The sequence below is a fragment of the Dryobates pubescens genome, chromosome 2 (assembly GCF_014839835.1).
Source record: "Dryobates pubescens isolate bDryPub1 chromosome 2, bDryPub1.pri, whole genome shotgun sequence".
NCBI lineage: Eukaryota > Metazoa > Chordata > Aves > Piciformes > Picidae > Dryobates > Dryobates pubescens.
In genome coordinates this window covers 19,728,246-19,749,477 of record NC_071613.1, presented here as the reverse complement: position 1 = coordinate 19,749,477, position 21,232 = coordinate 19,728,246, and the positions used below count along the sequence as shown (strand labels likewise).

General features: G+C 45.3%; 1 protein-coding gene across 1 annotated transcript; it reads left to right on the top strand.

Moving 5' to 3' along the window:
• The first annotated feature begins 2,180 nt into the window (after positions 1 to 2,180).
• On the top strand, positions 2,181 to 14,036 carry CAVIN2 (caveolae associated protein 2). Its single transcript, XM_054171616.1, has 2 exons — positions 2,181 to 2,753; positions 11,481 to 14,036. The coding sequence occupies exons 1-2, from the start codon at positions 2,361 to 2,363 to the stop codon at positions 12,276 to 12,278; spliced, it is 1,191 nt and encodes a 396-aa protein (XP_054027591.1). The 5' UTR covers positions 2,181 to 2,360; the 3' UTR covers positions 12,279 to 14,036.
• Positions 14,037 to 21,232: the final 7,196 nt, after the last annotated feature.

Genomic DNA, 21,232 nt, shown 5'->3' with positions numbered 1-21,232 from the left:
GGGGCCACTTTTCAGTGGTGCCCAGGGATAGGATAAGGGGCAACAGGCACAAATGAAAACACAGAAAGTTGCATCTAAGCATGAGGGAAAACTTCTTTGCTGTGATGGTGCCTGAGCCCTGGAGCAGGCTGCCCAGAGAGGTTGTGGAATCTCCTTCCCTGGAGAGATTCCAAACCTGCCCAGCCTGGTTCATATTCAGCCAGCTGACAACTAACACACCCAGTTCCTTTTCCACAAGGCAGCTTTCCAACCACTTTTCTAAGCCTGGAGCATTTCATGGTGCTTCTTGTGACCCACATGGCATTTTGCTTTGCTGTGACACATATCACTGGCCTCCAAAAATGTAAATTTTTTCCAGAGGAACAACATGTGGTCATGGACACAGTGGGGCTGCTCCTTCCATGGGGAAAGGAGAAGAAAAAGGGTTGGAGCTGGAACAGAGACAGGAAGCTGTGCTGCTCCTCTGCTTTGCAAGGGAGACAGCCACTGGGAAAACAGAAGCAGCCTCTCTCCATCCCTCCCTTTGTCATCACAGGCAGCATCTCATGTCTCTGCTATAAACTGTGACCAGTTTAAACTCCTGCCTCTCTCCCACTGACAGTGCCCTAAATCCCACCAGAGCAAGGTGAGCTGCAAAAATGTCTCCTCCTTACCTGGACTCCAAAATCCCAGCCAAAAAGAAGGGCCAGAGCAAAGAAGCAATCTGGGCAGGATTCAGCACTGGTGGGGCACTCTGGCAGCCCCTTGGAAACATGAATGTCTTAGGAAGGGCATTTCAGGTAGTGCTGACAGAGAGAGCCAGCGGAAACAAAAGGGATTTGTTTAGGTTGCTCCCTTAAAAACATGTCCACTCCCCTCTGAGCCTGCATATTTTGCAGTCCCAGCATACTTGCCCTGTTGACAGCTCTGGCACAGTTGGCAATTTTGATTTTTTTTCTTAAGTGAGCTCTTAAGTGAGGCTGAAAATTAGGAAGGACTGGAAAATCAGATGATAAGGGTTATGTTGTGCAATGTTCAGGGGCTTGGGCCTCACTCCAAGAAAGACATTTGAGGTGCTGGATTGGGTCCAAAGAAGGGCAGTGAAGATGGTGAAGGGTCTGAAGAACAGGTCTGGTGAAGAGCAGCTGAGGGAACTGGGGTTGTTTAGTATGGCAAAAAAGGAGGTTGAGGAGAGACCTTCTGGCTCTCTACAACTCCCTGAGAGAAGGTTGGAGTGAGGTGGGGGTTAGTCTGTTCTCTCAGTTAACAAGTGATATGATCAGAAGAAATAACCTCAAGTTGCCCCAGGGGTGGTTTAGGTGGGACATTAAGAAAAATTTCTCACTGAAAAGGTTCTCAAAGACTGGCATGGGCTCCCCAGGAAGGTGGTTGAATCCCCATCCCTGAAGGTGTTTCAAAGAGGCAGAGATGTGGTACTGAGGGACATGGTTTAACAACAGCCTTGGCAGAGTTAGAGATTTACTGGACTGGATGATCTAAAAGGGCTTTCCCAACCACAGTGATTCTCTGATTCTATGTAGTGATGGAAATGGCCAACTCATTTAGACTAGACTAGAATAATCTGAATTATTGTTAAACACTAATAATAGGAGAAAGGAGAAGCAAATGGGGAACAAGGAGAAAGAGAAAGAAAAGGAGATAGAGAAGGACTTAAAGTATCACATTTAAAACCCAGTCTGAGGTCATATGGGGCTCTTGCTTGGGTGCAAAGACTGTCAGGAGATCGGATTCGCCATGTGTGAATACACATGCCTGTTAATTATTATGACAATTATTATAGACAATTATCATTCTATTAATATTATAGAAGAATATCTATACTAATTTTATAATTGTTATTGTAACAACATATTAATATTAATATATTAGTGTCATTATTAGCACTATTTTTATTACAGTTATAATTTGTGCATTACTATTGTTAGTTTAATAACTTCTGATTAAATTACAGCCTTTAACACCTTTCCACCCCCCCAAAACTCTCCAGGACCATCTTCCCCAGCACCCTTTTCCCGGGAACGGTTCCTTTCCCTCCCATCACGACGGCATTCCGCGGTATCTCCTGCCATCTACTGATGCTCGTGAGGAGGCGGCTGCTGCCTTGAACAAGGAAACGTCTCTGCTGTGCAAAAACAAACCAGGGGGGTGAGACGGGTGCGAGGGAGGCACCGGGAGCCCGGCCATGGTCCTGGCCCGCCCCGAGAGGCCTGCGGTTGGGGCAGGTCGGCAGCTGGGCCGGGCTCTGCCCGAAACCTCCCCGGGGGAGGGGGAAAGCGCAGTTCTTAAGAGCGGGTCCGGCATCCGCCATCCCGTCCTGTCCCGTCCCTTCTCAAGCCAGCCCGTCCCATCCCGGCACAGCCATGGGTGAGGCGGCGGGAGGCAGCGCGGTCCCCCCGCTACCGGCTTCGGAGGCGGTCGGGGGGCAGGTGAACGCCTTGACCGTCCTGGCCTTACTGGAGAAACTGGTGTCCATGTTGGAAGCGGTGGAAGGACAACAGCGACAGATGGAGCAGAGGCAGCGGGGTCTGGAAGGGGCTGTGCGGGGCATTCAGGGAGACCTAGGGAAGTTGTGCCGGAGCCATGGGGCAACTGGAGAAGCGGTGGAAAAGCTGCTGGAGAAGTCTCGCAAGGTTTGTGCTCACACCCGAGCAGTGCGGGAGCGGCTGGAGAGGCAATGCGACCAGGTGCGACGGCTGGAGCAGCATCACGCCCAGCTCCTCCGCAGGGACCGCTTCAAGGTGCTCATCTTCCAGGTGAGGAACCCGCAGACACCCCTGGACCCTTCACCTCAGCTCCACCAAGCTGATTCCTACTCTTGAGGGTGTCTCTACTAATTTCTAACTAACTGGGGCAAAGGGTTACTTACTACTAACTCTTAGCAAACCTGGGGGAAAGGCTGGGGTTTGGCCAACTCAGCAGACTTAGGGCTGGAGAAGTGTTTGTTTGTTTTTGCTAGTTCTTGGCAAATTTAAGGGAATTTTTTTTCCCCCCCCCAAACTCTTAGCAAACATGGGGAAAGCCTTCCTTTGCCCCTAACAAACTTAGGAGAAACAGCCACTTCTAGTAAACTTGTTGGGAAAGCCTGTTTTGCTAACTCTTAGCAAACATGGGGGGAAAGGAGCTTTACTCTTGGCCAACTTGGGGAAAGAGCTGTCTGTTACTAACTCTTGGTGAACCATTTTGCTAACAGAGCAAACCTGGGGAGAGAGCAATCTCTTACTAACTCTTGGTATATGTAGGGGAAGAGTTGTCTTCTTGTATGGGGTTTTGTGTTTCATTAACAAGAATCACAACCAGCAGGTCAAGGGAACAACTTCTACTTTTCCCTAATGAGTACACAGCTGGAAGAATGGGTTCAGTTTTGGACTCCCCAGCTCAAGAGAGGGAATTGTTGGAGGGAGACCAGTAGAGGCTACAAAGATGCTGAGGGCACTGGAGCATCTCTCTTATGAAGGATGAGATAGCTGGGGCTTTTTAGTCTGAAGAACAGTGTGAGAGGGGACCTTATCAATGCTCAGCAAGAGCTAAAGGGCAGGGTGCAAGGGGATGAGACATGACTCTTTTCAGTGGTGGCCACTGATAGGACAAGGGGCAGCAGGCACAAACTGGAATCCAGGAAGCTCCACCTAAGCATATGGAACAACTTCTTTGCTGTGAGGGTGCCAGAGCCCTGAAGTAGGCTGCCCAGAGAGGTTGTGGAGTCTCCTTCTCTGGAAAGATTCCAAACCCACCTGGACATTGTAGTCCAGGACAATCTGCTGTGGGTGACCTTCTTTAGCAGGGGGAGCAGGGGTTTTTTAAACAAAGTTAATATAAGTGCCCATTTTGCAAACCCTTAGCAGTGGCCCTAAAAACTGCCCTTGCACCTGCCCCTCAGAAGCTGGAGAGGGGCAGTGCTGCAGCTCTCAGTCCCAGTCAGCTTCACTCCTCAGGAAGTTCTGGCCCATTCAGGGATGAGCTAAACGCTCAGCTTCCTGGGAGCCAATCCAGTGGTAGCAGCAGTTTGCATATTTTCCCCTTTTTAAGCAATGGTCTGGCCAGAACACTGTGTGAGCTTTAACTAAACACAGGACATGACTTTCACATCTCTGAAACAAAAAGTCAAACCTCCACAATGCACTGGAGCAAGGACAGAGAACAAGCACTGGGCTGGAGCAGCCACATCACCAGCTTCTCAGGGTAACCTTGCCGGCTACATGTTACATCTGCCAGTAGCTAACTCTGCTCCTTGGGTTTTGGAGGAATTTCTATCTCAACAATCCCAAACCAACAGAGCAGAACTTGATTTTAAAAGCTGACATGTCTGGTTAGTGCACAAGTGCTTCCCCTCAAAAGGAAGCCTCCACCTCCCTACTTATTGTTCTCCCAGATTAATGCCCAGGTTTGTCAAACCAGAAGAGGAGGAGCTGCAGCACATAGTGATTTCCACCCAAGGAACAATGTAGAAATTATTCCAGGGCCTGGCTAAATTAAAAGACATGTGTTCTGTGTTTTTCTGTGAGTAATTTGAGATCCCTTACTGTAAGTCAAAACATTGCCATCTCCTTCCAGGCCTTGTTAGCTATCAACAGCCTCCTGCCTCCAGCTTCAGACATAGACCTTGAACACTTCCCGTGGGGAGGGTGCAGCCAGCTTGGCCTGTGGGAAGGTAATTTTGTGGCCTTTCTGCTACCTGCAAGTATGATAATTCAGGCCTTGCTATTACAACTACAGCATCATCCTCCTCCAGAGAACCTAAATTTAGCATTTTTAGATGGCATAGTGTGTAAAGACAAAACAACAGCTGTGGGTGAGCAGTTAGAGCTGCCTCAGCTAAGGATCCCCATTACTGCTGTCTAGGGGGAATGATTTGCAGACACTCATGGTAAAACTCCTCAGGAGAGTTTGACGTGTAAAGCAAACAGCACAGGGTCCACATTCCAGAACAGCAGCTCAAGGAAAATCCACTGCATCTCCACTGCCTGCCACTGAAGTGGTGCTCCTCCTGCAAGGAGCTGGGATTTTCTACTGGGGAAACAGCCGCACCCAGAGGGAGGGAGGGATGGATGGTGGGTGTTTGCCAGACCATACCCACACACCTGCATCCAGCTTAGGTAGATGCCTTACCTGTGTGCCCCCCTCCTCGAGATCTCCCTGCAAGGTCTCCTTTGCAGTTAGACATGGGATGAGCTGTAGCAGGGCCACTACCTTGCTAGGATGATTGTATAGAGGGAACAGAGCAGAAGGCTGGCTGGGTTTCTGTACAGCCCCAAGCAGGAATCCATGGAAAAACAATTGCAGGAAGGAGAAGACACAGCTCTGAAAGCATATTGACGCCAGATTGATGGGGGGGGGGGAAGGGAATCTGGATGTGAGGCTTCTCTTGAGCTGCAGGATTTTTCCTTTCCACTGGAAAAAAAAAAGCAAACCAAACCCACCAAAACAAACAAACAAAAAACAACACCAAAGAACCACACATGCCAAAAAACTAACCCAAACAAAAAAACCCTCCCCATATAAAAAAAACCCAACAAACCCTAAACAAACAAAAAAGCCACACACACAAACACTCAAACAAACCCCAACCAGAATCCAAAACTTCTCTTTAGGACCCATTCTCCCAGCTTAGGAAGACAGCTCAGTATGAAAATCCACATTTGTGATTCAGTTCTGCATTCACAGTGTACCTCAAACCCCCAGATCCTTGGTGGGAGCACCAAGCCTATCCCAAACACGTGGCTGAGCTCCAGCTCTGCACTTTATGAGACCGTGCTCCCACTTGCCAGCATCAGCTTTCCTTCAGCATACCCGCTGAGCATGAACCCTGTTTAGGAAAGTTCAGCTATTTTCCATATTTCCCATTAAAATGCTCTTCATTTTCTCTACCCAGACCATCTGCATTGCTCCTAGTTTGCATATAATTCTTTAATTGGTGACATAATTTAACGGGAGCCCCATCCAGAGTGTCTGAGGATACAAAAGTTATTACAACTGCCACAAGTGACACAGCAATTCAGCAAAACAGTGAAGTGACTGTTTTAAAAATCCTCATTAAGCTTTGGCATTGTTCTCCTCTATTTTGTTCTCAGCACATGACCAGCTTTTTGGTTCTGGTTTGGTGGGGGTTTTGTTTGCTTTTTTAGCTGTAGAAGCAAAATGCAAGAGTCAAAAACAACCAAAAAAAGGCAAAAAAAACCCCAAAACAGGCTTGTGTTTATCAATTAAATGTCATGTTTAAAGTGAATAGTACAGGTAAAAATAAGTCAAAATTACAGCTGGGGGTCAAGGACACTGATATTGAAGCTCCCTATAGATACTGCTCTTGGTAAAGCATAGAATTGTTTCAGCTGGAAAAGAACTTTAAGATCATTGAGTCCATTCTCTAACTCTACCAAGGCTGCTCCTGAATCATTGCCCTCAGCACCACATCTCTGCCTCTTTTCAAGCACCTCCCTGGGCAGCCTGTTCAGTGTATGAGACCCCCTTCAGGAAGTTTCTTCCAATATCCAACCTAAATGCTTCATCCTGGAATGAAGCAAGAAGAGGACACAGGGAATTAGCCATTTGGTTGTATCTTGTCGAGTCTCTGCAATAATCTTCTGAAAAAGCATGACAAAAGTACCTCACATGGCTTTTAGGCCTTGCCCCAACAGTGCTCTGTAGGAGTCGAGGGGATGGTGCAGCCACCATCCCAGACCGCTCAGGATGCGCAAACAGGCAGCTGGCAATTTTCTTCTCCCTGCTTACTTCCCTCCCTGTGGTCACATCCAGGTCTGAAGAGTGTTTGTTTGATGGAAAGTAGGTGGAGCTATAGCTGTTTTTAGAAGGATTTGTCATGTTTTGACCCATTTGTGAGCAAAACAAGTTTTAGACAAGTAATCCTTTAGGCATATAACAGCATCTACAAAGGATAGAGGAGCCTGGACTGCTGTAAGGATGAGTAAATGTTGTCTCCCCTTCTTGAACACTGGAGCAGGCTCCCTAGGGAGATGGTTGAATCCCCATCCCTGGACATGTTTAGAAGGCACAGAGATGTGGTGCTGAGTGACAGAGTTTAGCACCAGACTTGGCAGGGGTAGAGAATGGTTGGATTCAATGATCTTAAAGGTCTTTGCCAATCAAAATGATTCTGTGGCCTCTTTTAGCAATTCTAACAAAACTCCAAACCAAAGCACTCCTGAGTAAATTAACTACCTGTTCACTCGGGCCATACAGTTTGGCAGTACACCACTATGTCTCTTTTCTTCCTTTCTGGTGAAAGACAGGGATGAGATTATGACCTACAGCAAGTTGATGATGGTTGATCAAAGCTACAGGGAAGGCATCAATTTTAACTTAGCAAGTATCACTAATATTAGCAAGATTTGCTTTACACAGATAACTTGCACTATTCTATTCATCTGCTCTATGGAAAAATACAATTTAGAGAAGCCAGGCAGCTACAGTCAAGCTCATCTGAGAAAATGCAAGTACTGGGTTTGAACTCAAATGTAAAAAATAAAGAAAAAATTTGCATTGCTTTCTCAGAATTTTAGATTAGATGGAGAAGAAGATCAAAGTTCTGCTTTTTTTTTGTCATAGAAAACAGGTACCCAGTTTGTAACAGCTGGTGTTTTTCACTGTATTGTTCAAGTCTTCCTAAACGAAACACCAGACTGCTTGAAAAAAAAGAATGCTATCAAAACAAATTATAGCTGTCAGATAAATTTGCTTAGACCAAAAAGTTAGTAATAGCCCACTCAAAACATGTTATCAGCAGCTAGATATGAAATAGAAAGGCGTGTTCCACTACAGAGCATTCCTACCATGCCACCCTTGTACATCCAGATCGTTTTACTTAATTGATGTTCATTTGCACTTTAATAGTTCCTGTGATCCTCAGGTCTTTCAGAAACGTGAGTCAGGAAAGTGTCATTCCTATTTCACAAGCAGAATTATAGATGCCCAGAGGCTGAGGTTTTCCAGGGCCATGCATGAAGCTTCAACAGAGAGGTGATTTCTTGAATGCTAGTCCTGCCTGATGGCCAAAGACCATCTAGGAACTGCTCTTAATTGAAACATTACACATTATTATGTATTTTTGTTTGCTTCCTTTATTAATATGGATAGTTTGTTCTTTATAAATATAGATAGTTTGACAGCTTCCCATCTACTCAGTCACAAATTTGATTAAAAATTTAAACAAAATCTATTTCCATATTCTTCTGGAGACTGTACTTCAGTGAGTATCTGGAATACTGGGTCCAGTTCTGGGCTCCCCAGTTCAAGAGAGACAAAGAAATACTGGAGAGAGTCCTGCAGATGCTACAAAGATGGGGGGACTGGAGTATCTTTGTGAGGAGGAAAGGCTGAGAGATCTGTGGCCTGAAGAAGAGCAGCCTGAGAGGGGATCTTCTCAATGTTCAGTAAGAGCAGAGGATGAGAGGATGGAGCCAGATTCTTTTCAGTGGTGCTCAGTGACTGGACAAGGGGCAATGGGCACAAAGGGGAACCCAGAAGGTTCCACCTAAACTTAAGAAAAAATTTCTTCACTTTGATGGTGCTGGAGCCCTGAAGCAGGCTGCCCAGAGATCTCTCCTTCTCTGGAGAGATTCCAAACCCTCCTGGACATTGTGATCCGGGGCAACTTGCAAAAGGGTTTTGGACCAGATGCTCTCCAAAGATCCCTTGTAACCCCTGCCAGTTTGTGATGCTGTGAATGCTGCAGAGACAGAGCTAAACTGAGCTTGAGAAGGGTCGCATGGCCCATCTCTGTCTCAGAGTGCACTGTTAGGAATCTCAGACACTACCACTTGTCTAGGTTAAATATTTTAAGAGTTAGAAGCTGTCTTTACTCATGAAAATCTGAGCTTTCTATGCTGTTCAGGCACTTACACCTTAGCATTCAGATGTTTATGTGATTACCTAGTCCTGGAAAGAATGCACAAGACACATCAATTATGCTTTATACCAACTTCTCAAGCTTTGGGGAATAATTTAACACTGCACCCACGCATGTAAACCCACATTTCATTAACTGCAGTGAAGGGGAAGTCTAAATGTTTGTACTGCAGTTACAGCTGTTTTCACTTAGAGCTGCTGCAGTTTTTCTTTACTTTGTTATCCTGGCCACTGTTGCAACAACATTATAGGTGTCAGGAGAAGAGCACTGGCTTTATGAGATGTTCCACTGCTGGCAAAAGGCTTGGAAAGCCTTGTCTATGCCACTGTAACCAACTGAAGCTGCTGGTCCAGAAAGGTCTGCAGAAACCATAGACATAAAGTACATCCAAACTGTTCAACCACCATCCACATCCTTGATAATTTTCATTTTTATTTCCATTTGTGTTCACCAAAACACTTGAATTACAGTGTATGTGATTTTATACTGTGTCTGTATGGCATGAAATGATTCTGCCTATGTGTATATTCCTGGAGTTCCAGAAGCACTACAAGGTAGCCAGGACTACTTTGTTTTTAAACCAAACCGTTTACAACATCCTTATACAGCCTCAACAGCAAATTTAACACAAGACACTATTTGCCCTTGCTTTCTGCTCAGTCCTGAAATAATGAGCATGAACTTCAAAGTGCAGATGGCCTTTTCCTCCCTTCACTGTACACTCAGGCTTGCTAGGGACAGATTGGAGACTATTACAACGCTTTCACTCAGCACTTACTGCTTTTTGCATCTAAAGATAAATATGGGAGAGGTGGGGAGAAGAAACTCCTTCCTGTCCATACAACTAAGTGAAACTGCATGCATTCTGACTGGAGGTGGTAGAAAAGGTGAGGAACAGGGGCTGTGCAAATCTAAGATGGAACAGTTCTGAAAGCAAATGGGAGCGTGCAAGGAGCCTCGTCACCTCTGCATGGGCAGATGCCTGCAAAACCTACCACAGAACAGAGCCTTCATTGTGCTGCTTCTGAACTGCTTGGGCTTCCAGAGCTTCTGCACTCACTAGTCACAAAGGTCCTTCGTTATGAGTTGCAGCTTCTGCCCCTCTCAGCCTGTTTTGTTTTCAGAGACTTTCTTGTTCTCATGCCCCTTTTTGGTTTGTGTCTAAAAAGCAAATATTTTCCTCTCAGCCAGGAGTGACTTCTGGTGTTTCCTATATGGTATAATGTCTGTTTCATTTTTTGTATGCCATAGACCTTTTGGGTTTACTTTTCAAGGAGTTGTCCTGTTCATGTTTTTAATATTTACCAATTTATCAAATGAATTTACTAATTTTTTTTGCTGCAAATAGCTATAAAATAGCACACCCTCTAAACGCCACAGACTGCACAGCTTGTCAGTACCAACAACCCATTTATAACAGCAATGTACATTTCTCTGGAATACAGTGAAATACTGCACTTGCTGTAGAATCACAGAATGGTCCAGGCCAGAAGGGACCTCCAAAGGTCATCTAGTCTGACCTCCCCGCAGTCAGCAGGGACATCCCCAAGTAGAACAGGCGGCCAGGGGCCTCACCAAGCCTCACCTTGAGTATCTTCGGGGAAGGGGCTCCAACCATCTTCCTGGGCAACCTGTTCCAGTATTCCACTACCCCCCATAGTAAAGAGCTTGTTCCTAACATCCAGACTAAATCCGCTCTTCTCCAGCTTAAAGCCATTGCCCTTCATCCTGTCAATGCAGGCCTTTGTAAACAGACTCTCCCCACCCTTCTTGTAGGTGCCCTTCAGGTACTGGAAGGCTGCTATTAGGTCTCCCCCAGAGCCTTCTCTTCTCCTGGATGAACAACCCCAGCTCCCTCAGCCTGTCCTTGTAGCAGAGGTGCTCCAACCCCTTGATCATTCTTGTGGCCCTCCTCTGGACCCACTTCATCAGGTCCATGTCCTTCCTATATTGAGGGATCCAGACCTATACACGGTACTCCAGGTGAGGTCTCACCAGAACAGAGCAAAGTGGCAGAATCACCTCTCTGGATCTGCTAGCAAGACATCTTTTGATGCAGCCCAGGATACGATTGGCTTTCTGGGCTGCAAGTGCATACTGTCTGCTCGTGTCCATCTAAGATCCCTCTCAGATACAACCAACTTCTCTGCAGAGATATTCCCATCTTTGGCTAGAGAATCCAAAAGCTCCGGGGGGGTGGGGTTACATGACTTCTGTAGGTGTACAGAGGGGTCTGTATTAGGACCTACTTAGGCACCACACTGTCCCTTCTCCCCAGGGATAGGTATAAAGCTTCACAGCCAAAGCTTTACTAAAGAGTATCTCATTTAAATAACAACAGGATTTCCATTCTGTATATACTCTCAAGCCACTCTGAAAGAGAAATCTTACAGCTGACAGCTCGTTAGTCTTGAGCTTTATCAGATGATGGTTCAGTGGGCTTTGAGTGGCTTGTTGCTTCTTAAATATACCGAAACAACAGGAAATATTCAGCGTGATTCTGTGATTCTTCATCTCATCATGGGGGGATAAAAAAGAAGTAATTGTTCAGGGTTGTGCTTTTGTTTATTACATTTGTGCCCTGTGAACTATGAAACTCAAGTATTGTCAACTCTTTCAGGAGGAAAATGAGATCCCTGCCAGCGTTTTTTCAAAAGAGCCTATTCCCAGCATTACAGAAGGAAAAGAGGAGCCTGCGGATGAGAACAAAACACTGGAAGAAACCTTGCACACAGTGGAGCTGGGCTCAGATGATGAAATGTTTCACGAGGAAGATGATCTGGATGACAGCGCAGAAGAGAAGACAGAAGAATCACGAGCTGAGAAAATTAAAAGGTCCAGCCTCAAGAAGGTAGACAGCCTCAAGAAAGCGTTTTCTCGCCAAAACATTGAGAAGAAGATGAACAAAATCAGCACAAAGATTGTCTCACCTGAACGGAGAGAAAAGATCAAGAAATCTCTTACTGTACATCATCAGAAATCCTCCTCTTCAAAGAGTTCACCTTTCAAAGTATCTCCCCTCACATTCAATGTGAAGAAAGCCCGTGAAGGAGAAAGCCCTGCTGAAGCTGAGGACAAGCCAGCAGAAACTAGAAGCAATGATCAAGCTGAGAATGAGGATGAAGTGTCATTTGCCAGCATGCACTCAGATCTGACACCTACAACCGCCTCACTGACTGAGGAGGCCAAAGCAGTAGCTGATTCTCTAGAGAAGGAAGCCAGAATGGAAGAGAACACTGTGATGAACAACAACATTGAGCTGTCCATTGTTGAAGATGATGAAGAGTATGGGATGCCTCTAGAAGTTGCTAGCCAGAAACTGTATGATGAAAGAAACAACCCAGTCCGTGGAGAAATGGAACAATCTGATGAAGAAAGCACCCAGGCAGCTGTCCTGCAGATAGACCAAACAGCATAATCAGTCCAAGCCTTCTACATATGCACAGTTTTCTGTAGACAAGTAACTGGTTTCTGCTACACAGGCAGCAGTAGCAATTCAGATCCTTCCATCCTCTGCTCTGCAGTGGTAATTTATTGCATCATATTGGAACTTAGAGTGAATACAGTCAATGGCACAGGCTGCAACATGCTCCATTTTGGGCTGAGTCACTGGTGTTTGTTAATTTAATGATGCTGTCAGCCCCTGTAAGAAACTAGCAGGGAAAGGGTATGTCTGGTAGCAGCAAGCTATCTACTGGCTGTCTTAGAGTTAGGTTGGAGGAGTGCATGGAGAGTAGTCAATACCCAAACATTACTGTTCTGTCTTCTCTCAGTATTTCACAGCACTGTGAGTAGTTCTGTATGTAAATGTAGAAATACCAATGAGAATATTTGGGTTTGGTTTCCTTGCTCTGCTCTGTGAATATTCTACAGCCTCCATAACTATGCATACATGTAGAGACTGAGAAAAAACAGAGTACTTAGAAGGCAAAGCTGAAAAGCTGTTCTCATCCATATCATTGGGCGGAAAGACTTTTGCGAGTAGTCTCACTTAGAAGAAAGGACTGTGTTTAGGTGGAAAGGAAAAGATGGCTTTCGATCTACCAGAGTTATGGAAGTGCATCAGTGAAAAGCAGAATGTGTGATCAGTTACTACACCTTTAAGGGATGAGAAATTGAAAACAAAACAAAAGAAAAATAGAAGGGATTTGATAAAACCTTGGAGATAGGCTGAAGGAAGTATGACATGCTATGAAATGGGGAAAAAAGCCCCAGTATGAAATCTGTAGTCCCAGCTTCAAAAATATGTACTCAGATAACACTAATTCATTCTTAGTTTATATAGCAATATACTATCCAACTTTGCACCTGCACCACTTTATATCTCAGAGTATTTTGCAAATAGCATTAATTTATCTTTTTACAAAATATTGCATATATAGAGCTCTCTACACAGAGGAGTTAGATAACGACAGGGATGTAAGGACAAGGTCTTCAAAAAGGTGAAACGCTCTCTTGGGCATATCTAAAGGGAACAACACATTAGGGGTTGAACTTCATGGCAGTGATGCTGAGTTTACTTAAGGATGGCTCTGGGAAGCCAGAGGATTGGATTCTCTGTTGGTAACTTTCATCAAAACGACCTCCTACCTGCTCTCAGAATTCCCAGCCTGTAATGTTTCAAAACATATTGAAAAGAAGAGGTTACAGGGTAGTTTGTTTGCTATGGATGTTCATTCCTGTTACTCAACAGAGGTAAGGGGGAAAGGAGGAAAGGGAAGCACAATACCCACAACAGTTACCTTACATCCTTGTTTGTTTAATGCAGTGGGTTATCTTTATTTTTTTAAGCATATATATATATAAAAAAATCTACTGATACTTAACATTGCACTAAAAGATTTCTTCCTTCAACTTATATTTAGAATCACAAATTACAGGGGAAATAAAACAAATATACCATTATGAAATGATTAACAGGTTATTACTCCCCAGGGGTGGTATCTGTCACCAGTACACACTGGAAGTTAGTTGATAAGAGTTTAGTGTAGGCAAGTGCTATTAAGAGCTAAGCTCTTAAATGTATGGTGTCATATAGAAGAGACTGTTTGTAAGACAAACCATGGCCTAACTTGTGCAGCTATATTTTTATTTTGTATTAACCACAATGGACTTCAATCATTTTTACTTGTAACTAACTGCAGATATGACAAATAAAAGCATAACATAAACCACAGCCATGTCAGTCTTTGGGAGACACGGTCTGAGAAGCTGGCAAAGATGAAATTTAAAGGTCAGGCATTTATTACTTCAGTTCATGTCCCTGTTGTACCTAGACCATTTTCTTTCTCATCCTCTGCTGTCATTTAACAGCACAAACACTGCTGCTTTGCCTCCCAGACACTTGTCAGATCCTCAGCCCATCTGACCATAGTCAGGCACTTCCCAAAACCCACCAGCATTTTCTTATTGGAGTGCAGCAGACTTCCAATACTTTAAATAGTCTTGGAAGCAGATTTATATTGAAGTGCATATCCTGCCTATGCCCTCAGATAAACTCATGGCTTCTAGAGTGCCACATAGCCTTTAGCAGGCTTCATTTTACCATGAGTGCAAAGAACAGCAGTTTAACCTTTATGTGACAGCTGTCGACCTCCACAGCCACCAAGTGCTAACCAGGAACTCCAGCACTGTGTTTACATTTTGCTTTTGGATACACCTGGTTTGTTTGTCCTGCTAAGCTGTAATGCAAACCAAGCTTTATCCAGTGGGAGAGATGCTGAAACAACTGCCAGGTGCAGCACTTTAAGAGTGTTACAATGCTAGCCAGTATCACAGGGAATGCAGATACCAAGCCTCTGCGAGAATGAGTTCCAATAACCACATCAGGATACACTAAGCACACAGCCACCAGCTGCAGGACTAGAATGATGCATTTCCTCTGTCACATTACTGCACATTTACAAGGATGAGCAGGCTTGTAATCCTAACAGAGCATGCTTTGCAAGACAGAAAAACACATCAGCTCATGAATGTCTGCTCTTGAGCTATCTTAGAGAAGCAGCAGCAAGCTCAGGATCCCGAGGTGTCCCCCAAGCCATTTCTTCCCCTCTCATTTCACACTCGAGGCCTGGCTAAAAACATTAGTCTGCAAAACTTTGTGTTTAAGGGAAGAGACAGACTGCAGCACCACCAGCACTCTACTCTTTCAAGTATCTGAAATATGTGCCTGGATCTTGTCAGGCTGGCAGATGTCAAGCACAGGCACGGGTATTCTGTGCCTGTGCTGACAGGTTCACCTCCAAAATTATTGCTTTTAAAAACTGCTAGTTTACCCTTCTTGACACAATAACGTTGGTACAGCACCTGCCTGTGAGCTCCACTCATACTATTACTCCTTGGAAGACCTGATCTGTTGGCTGCTGCAAGGATTCAGAGCTTGACCTCCACCGAAGCGGGCAGGAACACTGCACAAAGACAGGGTGCGATAAAGTCCTTGTGGTATAAATATTTAAACTAGCAGCACTCCACAGCTGCTGATACTTCCATTTTCAATGCCAGAAAACCAGCTGACATTTCTGTCCCCTTTTAGGCGAAAGGGCAGAGCGCAACCTCTTGACCCCCGCGTGCTAATCCACGAGGCAGCTCCTCTGTGAAAAGGCACAGATCCAGGCTTTCTGGACCATTTCACTGTCAGAGAGTGTAGCGAAAGCCCTCACATGGGCCTGACAGAAGCATGTTTGATGATTAAAGAGACTGAAGAAAGGGAAGAAGAAGAAAAGGATCAGAAAAGATACCTGAGTGCCCTTTACACTGATGCAATGAAAACCATTGCTGTTAGTTCAACAACTGATGACTCATAGCTACACACTTTAAAAAGAGGTAAACTCAGAATTAGTGAAGTCATGGCAATTTGTTAGAGGGCAAACTGTTGACTAAGAGACCAGTCCAACCCTGAAAGTCACTAAAAAGCCTTCAGCTGGATTGAAGGGCTCTGAATTATACAGTGGTGTTGGACCACACACAGAGCTCCTGTGACAATCAGTAAAAGCTCTGTGTACAGATGCAGGACATGAGATCTGTGTATCTCCCCAGTCCAATCTGCTTAGCTCATCAACAGAATAAAATGTTTCACTGCCATCAGCATGGGAGATGCAGCAGAGTGGCAGAAAGGTTATAGACTGCTTTGCAGGCTGCAGGGTGAGCAAAACGTTCAGCTACATTCTGACAGCAAGGTCTCTGCTGTCGGTAACTGCACACAACAGAGCAAGGGTAGCCCCAGCTTCTGAAATCAAAGGCAAGTACTTAGAGTGATCACTCAGACATGCATCACTCGCTCAGGCTATCAAGAGGAAAGTGTCAGGTAGTCTTCCTGTGCACAAAGAAAAAGATTCACCACTCAAGCAAAGCAATCAGGCAGCTGTTTGGCCCCAGTCCTGCTCAGGGTTTTGCCTAGGCAACTAAACAACGGGCAGGAAACAACTGCCAGAGCAGCCCGGGGGTGCTGACTCAGCACCAAAATATCCTCTGCTCCCTGACTCACAGCCCTGGATTTCCCGAATACACGGAAAAAGGCTGATAGCCACTTTCCACCACTTCAAACTGCCCAGGGGTTTGTTTCTGGAGCTGCGTGTGAACCAGAATCATCCCCAGGCTGAGTCTAACTGCACGCATACAGAAATTTTAATCAGCACACTTGCAGCTGTCGGTGGTAGCTGATCTTTCCTGCCCTCCTTTTGGTCAAAACGCCGTTTTGTTGTTCCCCCCCCCCCCCTTACTCTGCCAAGTCATTTGCAGGAGTCTAAAGTACACACTGATCCAAATAAGGAACTCTCTCTAACTGCATGTTGAGAACTGATAATCAATGTCATCTTTAATTTTTCTTACATGGTTATCCCCTTTAATGGAGTGTGCTGCAGTAACAGAATAAATCTGCTTTGGGTTAAGCCAGAGATTGTTATTTATTTGTCTTTCAGATCAGAGATTAATACTGCTGTATGACCATTGGCTCTAACCTCTTTTTCCATAGCAACACTAAAGAGAACATAAACTATGAGTCATAATTTCTCTCTGGAGGACTTTTTTGTAATTATGATCATTCCACAGTTCCTAAAATATGTTAGCTGATATATAGCTCTGGTGTAACAGCTTTGATTCTCCTTCCTTTGAACACAGAGGCAGAAAGAAGAGACTTCCATTATTTTCTCCTTCTCAGGCTGAGTGGAACCACTCCACAAAGTACCCTACATCGGTTACTCATTTTAACTGTGTGACTCTTAAAAACTCCAGAGCAATCTTTTCCTCCTAAAGGTGGAACAGCTTTCCTTGCTTTCAATAACCTTAAATGATAATGACCTTCTAAAAGGAAACTCACATCCTTCCCAACATGGTTAGCAAATTGGGGTCTGACAGCTGGAATTGATCCAGAATGGAAACTGTATTATATTGGGTGGTGGCAAGGTTGCATGCTAGCATTGCTCCTCTGCTGGTCAATAGCTCTGAACCCTCCAGCATTTCCTCTCCCACAGGACACAGGTGTAATGCACAGCCCAAACTCAGTGATGCTCATGATTCTTATTACTCCCTTCAGCAAAAAGCTGGCCTTGGATCAACGCATTCATATATATCCTTGGAATATTTCAACAGATAATCAGGCCAGATCATCACCAGAGATTGTAAGAGACTGCATGTGTGTGGCTGTCTCCTACCTTTCCCTTACAACACAGGCTGCTGCATGCTGCTGTGAAGTGCTCAGAAAATCTGTACTGCCAGCTGAAGGAGAAGCATTAGGAAAACCATTGGCAAAGCCAACGACACACACATTTAGAATAGAATAGAATAGACCAGACCAGGTTGGAAAAGACCTTCAAGATCATCAAGTCCAACCCATCACCCAACACCATCTAATCAATTAAACCATGGCACCAAGTGCCTCACACAGTCTCTTCTTAAACACCACCTCCCTGAGCAGCACATTCCAATGGCCAATCACTCTTTCTGTGAAGAACTTCTTCCTAACATCCAGCCTAAACCTTCCCTGGTGCAGCTTGAGACTGTGTCCTCTTGTTCTGGTGCTGGTTGCCTGGGAGAAGAGACCAGCCCCCACCTGGCTACAACCTTCCTTCAGGTAGCTGTAGAGAGCAATAAGGTCTCCTCTGAGCCTCTTCTTCTCCAGGCTAAACAACCCCAGCTCCCTCAGCCTCTTCTCATAGGGCTTTAATTTAGTCAATTTAGCCAGGTCATAGCCAAAAACAGAGAAACAGACCAGGCCTGAATCTCTCAGTGATCTGCACCGTGATCCCCAACAGCTAAACCAAAGGCAGACTGCACCAACACAAAGTGCAGGTGGCTTGCCCTTGCCTTGCCACTATGAAGCAGCACACACAGCTCAGGCTTGTGCAGGCACGCAGCAAAAGGCCAGAACATGAACTAACACAGTATCAATCACCCTACAGACCTGCCTGCTCCTCCCTAAGGGCCTGCAAAACAAACAAAACCAAAGCTTCACATTCCTGAACATAAGGAGCAGAAGATCATTATAACACCCTACACCATTAACTCCAGCCAGGAGAGCCTGGCTCTGCCTTCTTCACTCCCCCCCATCAAGCTCAAGCTGGGTAGAAGCACAGGTGATGTGAACTGCGCTGGATCCTGCAAATGTGCAACACAGCGTTAGGAACAAATAGCACACAGGGGATGCCTGCACTGCACACCATGCACACATACCTCATTTAGATTGAGTAGCAGGCACAGCCTAACTACTGAAATACAACACTCCATTCTAGCACATCTGTCTTAGCTGCTTAGCTCCTGATGTCCTGTACTATTCATTTAGGACCAGCTCCAGCATCCTTTCAGTGCACTGCCAGCTACAGTTACGTATGCCCTCATAGTGCTTGTTCCTTCTGACATGCCTGTAGGCAAATGAACCCTGGGAGGGTGACAACATGAGCTGCACTAACCAGCCGCCGGGTCCCTGAATTACAACTTGACACAGAGCTGTGAGAGCCATGGAGAAAAGGACAGTGAGAGCCTCTGACTTGTGGTAAACAAATTAAGAAAACACAAAAGTTGTCTGCATTTGCAGAGCCAGTTGTCACTTCCATATGACCACAGTGAAATCCATATGCCCTAGGTAACTTCTATATAAAGGACCTGGGAGTGCTGGTCAACAGATGGCTGAAGATGAGCCAGTGTGTGCCCAAGTGGCCAAAAAGGCCAATGGCTGGATCAGCAATAGCGTGGCCAACAGGACCAGGGCAGTGATTGTCCTCCTGTACTGCACTGATAAGGCTGCACCTCAAATACCGGGTTCAGTTTTGGGCACCTCACTCTAAGAAGGACATTGAGAGGTGCAACATGTCCAGAGAAGGACAATGAAGCAGGTAAAGGGTCTAGGGCACAAGACTTGTGAGGAGCAGCTGAGAGAACTGGGGTTGTTTACCCTGGAGAACAGGAGGCTGAGGAGAGACCTTCTCACTCTACAATTCCCTGAAAGGCGGTTGGGGCCTGGTGGGGACTGGTCTCTTCTCCTAAATAATAAGCAACAGGATGAGAGGAAATGGCCTCAAATTGTACCAGGAGAGGTTTAGGTTGGATATTAGGACAAAATTCTTCATGGAAAGAGTGGTCAGGCATTGGACCAGGCTGCCCAGGGAGGTGCTGGATGCCCTCAGAAGTGTTCAAAAAATGTGCAGATGTGGTGCTTATGGACATGGGTTTAATGGTGGACTTGTCAGTTGGAGTTGACCTTGGAGGCCTTTTCCAACCTTTACAATTCTATGATCTTCATTCTCCTACCAGGTTTACCATTTCATTGTCAATGAGTGATGATTGACTGAGAATCAGTGAAGAGGATGTGACTGAAAACACACAGAGATGGTATGCCCTGTAAGGCCTCTGTAAATATCTCCTATGTAAGCTGGAAAAGAAGGAGGTTTCCCTTTGCACGTACAGGTGTAAGCCCTTCAGAAGAATGACCTACCACTGTGTGCCACAGCACACCACTTCAAATCATGAAAGGCAGGCTTGCAGTGCATGGAAGTTTGCATATCTGGGTTAGGTTTAACAGCATGGAGAGCTGGGCTAAAACCAGATTGTGTCATGCAGCAGCTCTAAAACACCGTGTGACACACACACACTATATGACATCCAGTTTCAAATAAAGTGAGAACCTGGAAAAGTTTTCATGGATTTTGGAGTGGTTGCAAATTCTTTCGCTAAAAAATAAATCATTTGACATGACCTTATAAATTCAATCCTAAACCCCAGTCCATCAGATAGGTTGTTTTTGAGTCAGGTCCTATTACTTCTTAATGATAAAATAGGTGGCATCCAGCTGGGAGTGGAGGGAAGCAGTGAGAAGTGTGTGGGAGAAAAGAACAAATAGGAAAATGTGAGTAAGAAATGGAATAGTGGGATGTTTCTGAGAGGAGGAATGTGTGCAGGAAGGAGTCAGTGGAGTGGGGAACTGGAAGAAGGAGCTGAAAGGCTACTGAAGAAGAAATATCACCGGAGCCCCCAGAACAGATACAATTCAGCTAAATTCAGATCGAGTACAGACCGCCTGCAGTCAAGGTGCAGGCAGGATCTGCTGGAAGCACTGAGGAAGGCACCTCCAACAGATGGATTTCCCTGCCAGATCACTGAATCCTAAGAGTATACTGGAACTGAGCCAGCAGGATTTTTTTGCTATTGCAAACAGGTTTCTGGGAAAGCAAACCCAGCTGTGCTCCTCCACCAGGCCTCACCCCCTTGCTCTGCCAAGAATTTTGCTATATTAAGATACGGGGCAACCATGCTGGCTGAGCGGTTTCTCCTCCATGCTTGGCCTCCCACGGGAGTTGCTCCATTCTCACATATCTGCTGAGAAACAGCTTGTTCTTTCTGGTTTTCCTCAGTTTCTTTTTTTAGTGGTGCTTTTCTGCCACTTCATGAAGCAAAGGCCAGGTTCCTGCTCCAGCCTAGAAAGCTTTCTTAGGTAGCTTTGCTGACATTTCATGAGCAAGTAGCAAGTGCTTCCTGCTGTACACTAACGCTAGATGAAGTCCTTGAGCTAGGGAAGGTTATTAAAACCTGCCTAGAGTTGTTTGTGGTTGTGCTTAAATGAATTGGCTCCTGGTGGTCATGGCAAAGGACTTGTGCTTGTGCTAATTCAACCTTTCCATCAGGATTCTCAAAGTTACTGAGTAGAAATGGAAATGTTGATGTAGCTTCATTAGTTGTTGCTTTTTGTTTCTGGCAAGTGTCAGGTACAGGCTTGAGACATGTAGACATGGCACTTTGGGTCATGGTGGTGTTGAGCTGATGGTTGGACCTGATGGTCTTACAGGTCTTTTCCAACCAAAACAATTCTGTGATTCTGCTCTGATACCAGCACAGACCTGCCCAAGTCCTCTTCTCACCATGCACCCATCAGATCAGGAGCAACTT

What these genes read in the sequence shown, in the direction of transcription:
- CAVIN2 (XM_054171616.1), top strand. Translation starts at nt 2,361, where the DNA reads ATGGGTGAGGCGGCGGGAGGCAGCGCGGTCCCCCCGCTACCGGCTTCG. An exon ending in TCAAGGTGCTCATCTTCCAG is followed by an intron (nt 2,754 to 11,480) that starts GTGAGGAACCCG and finishes CAACTCTTTCAG; the next exon opens with GAGGAAAATGAGATCCCTGC.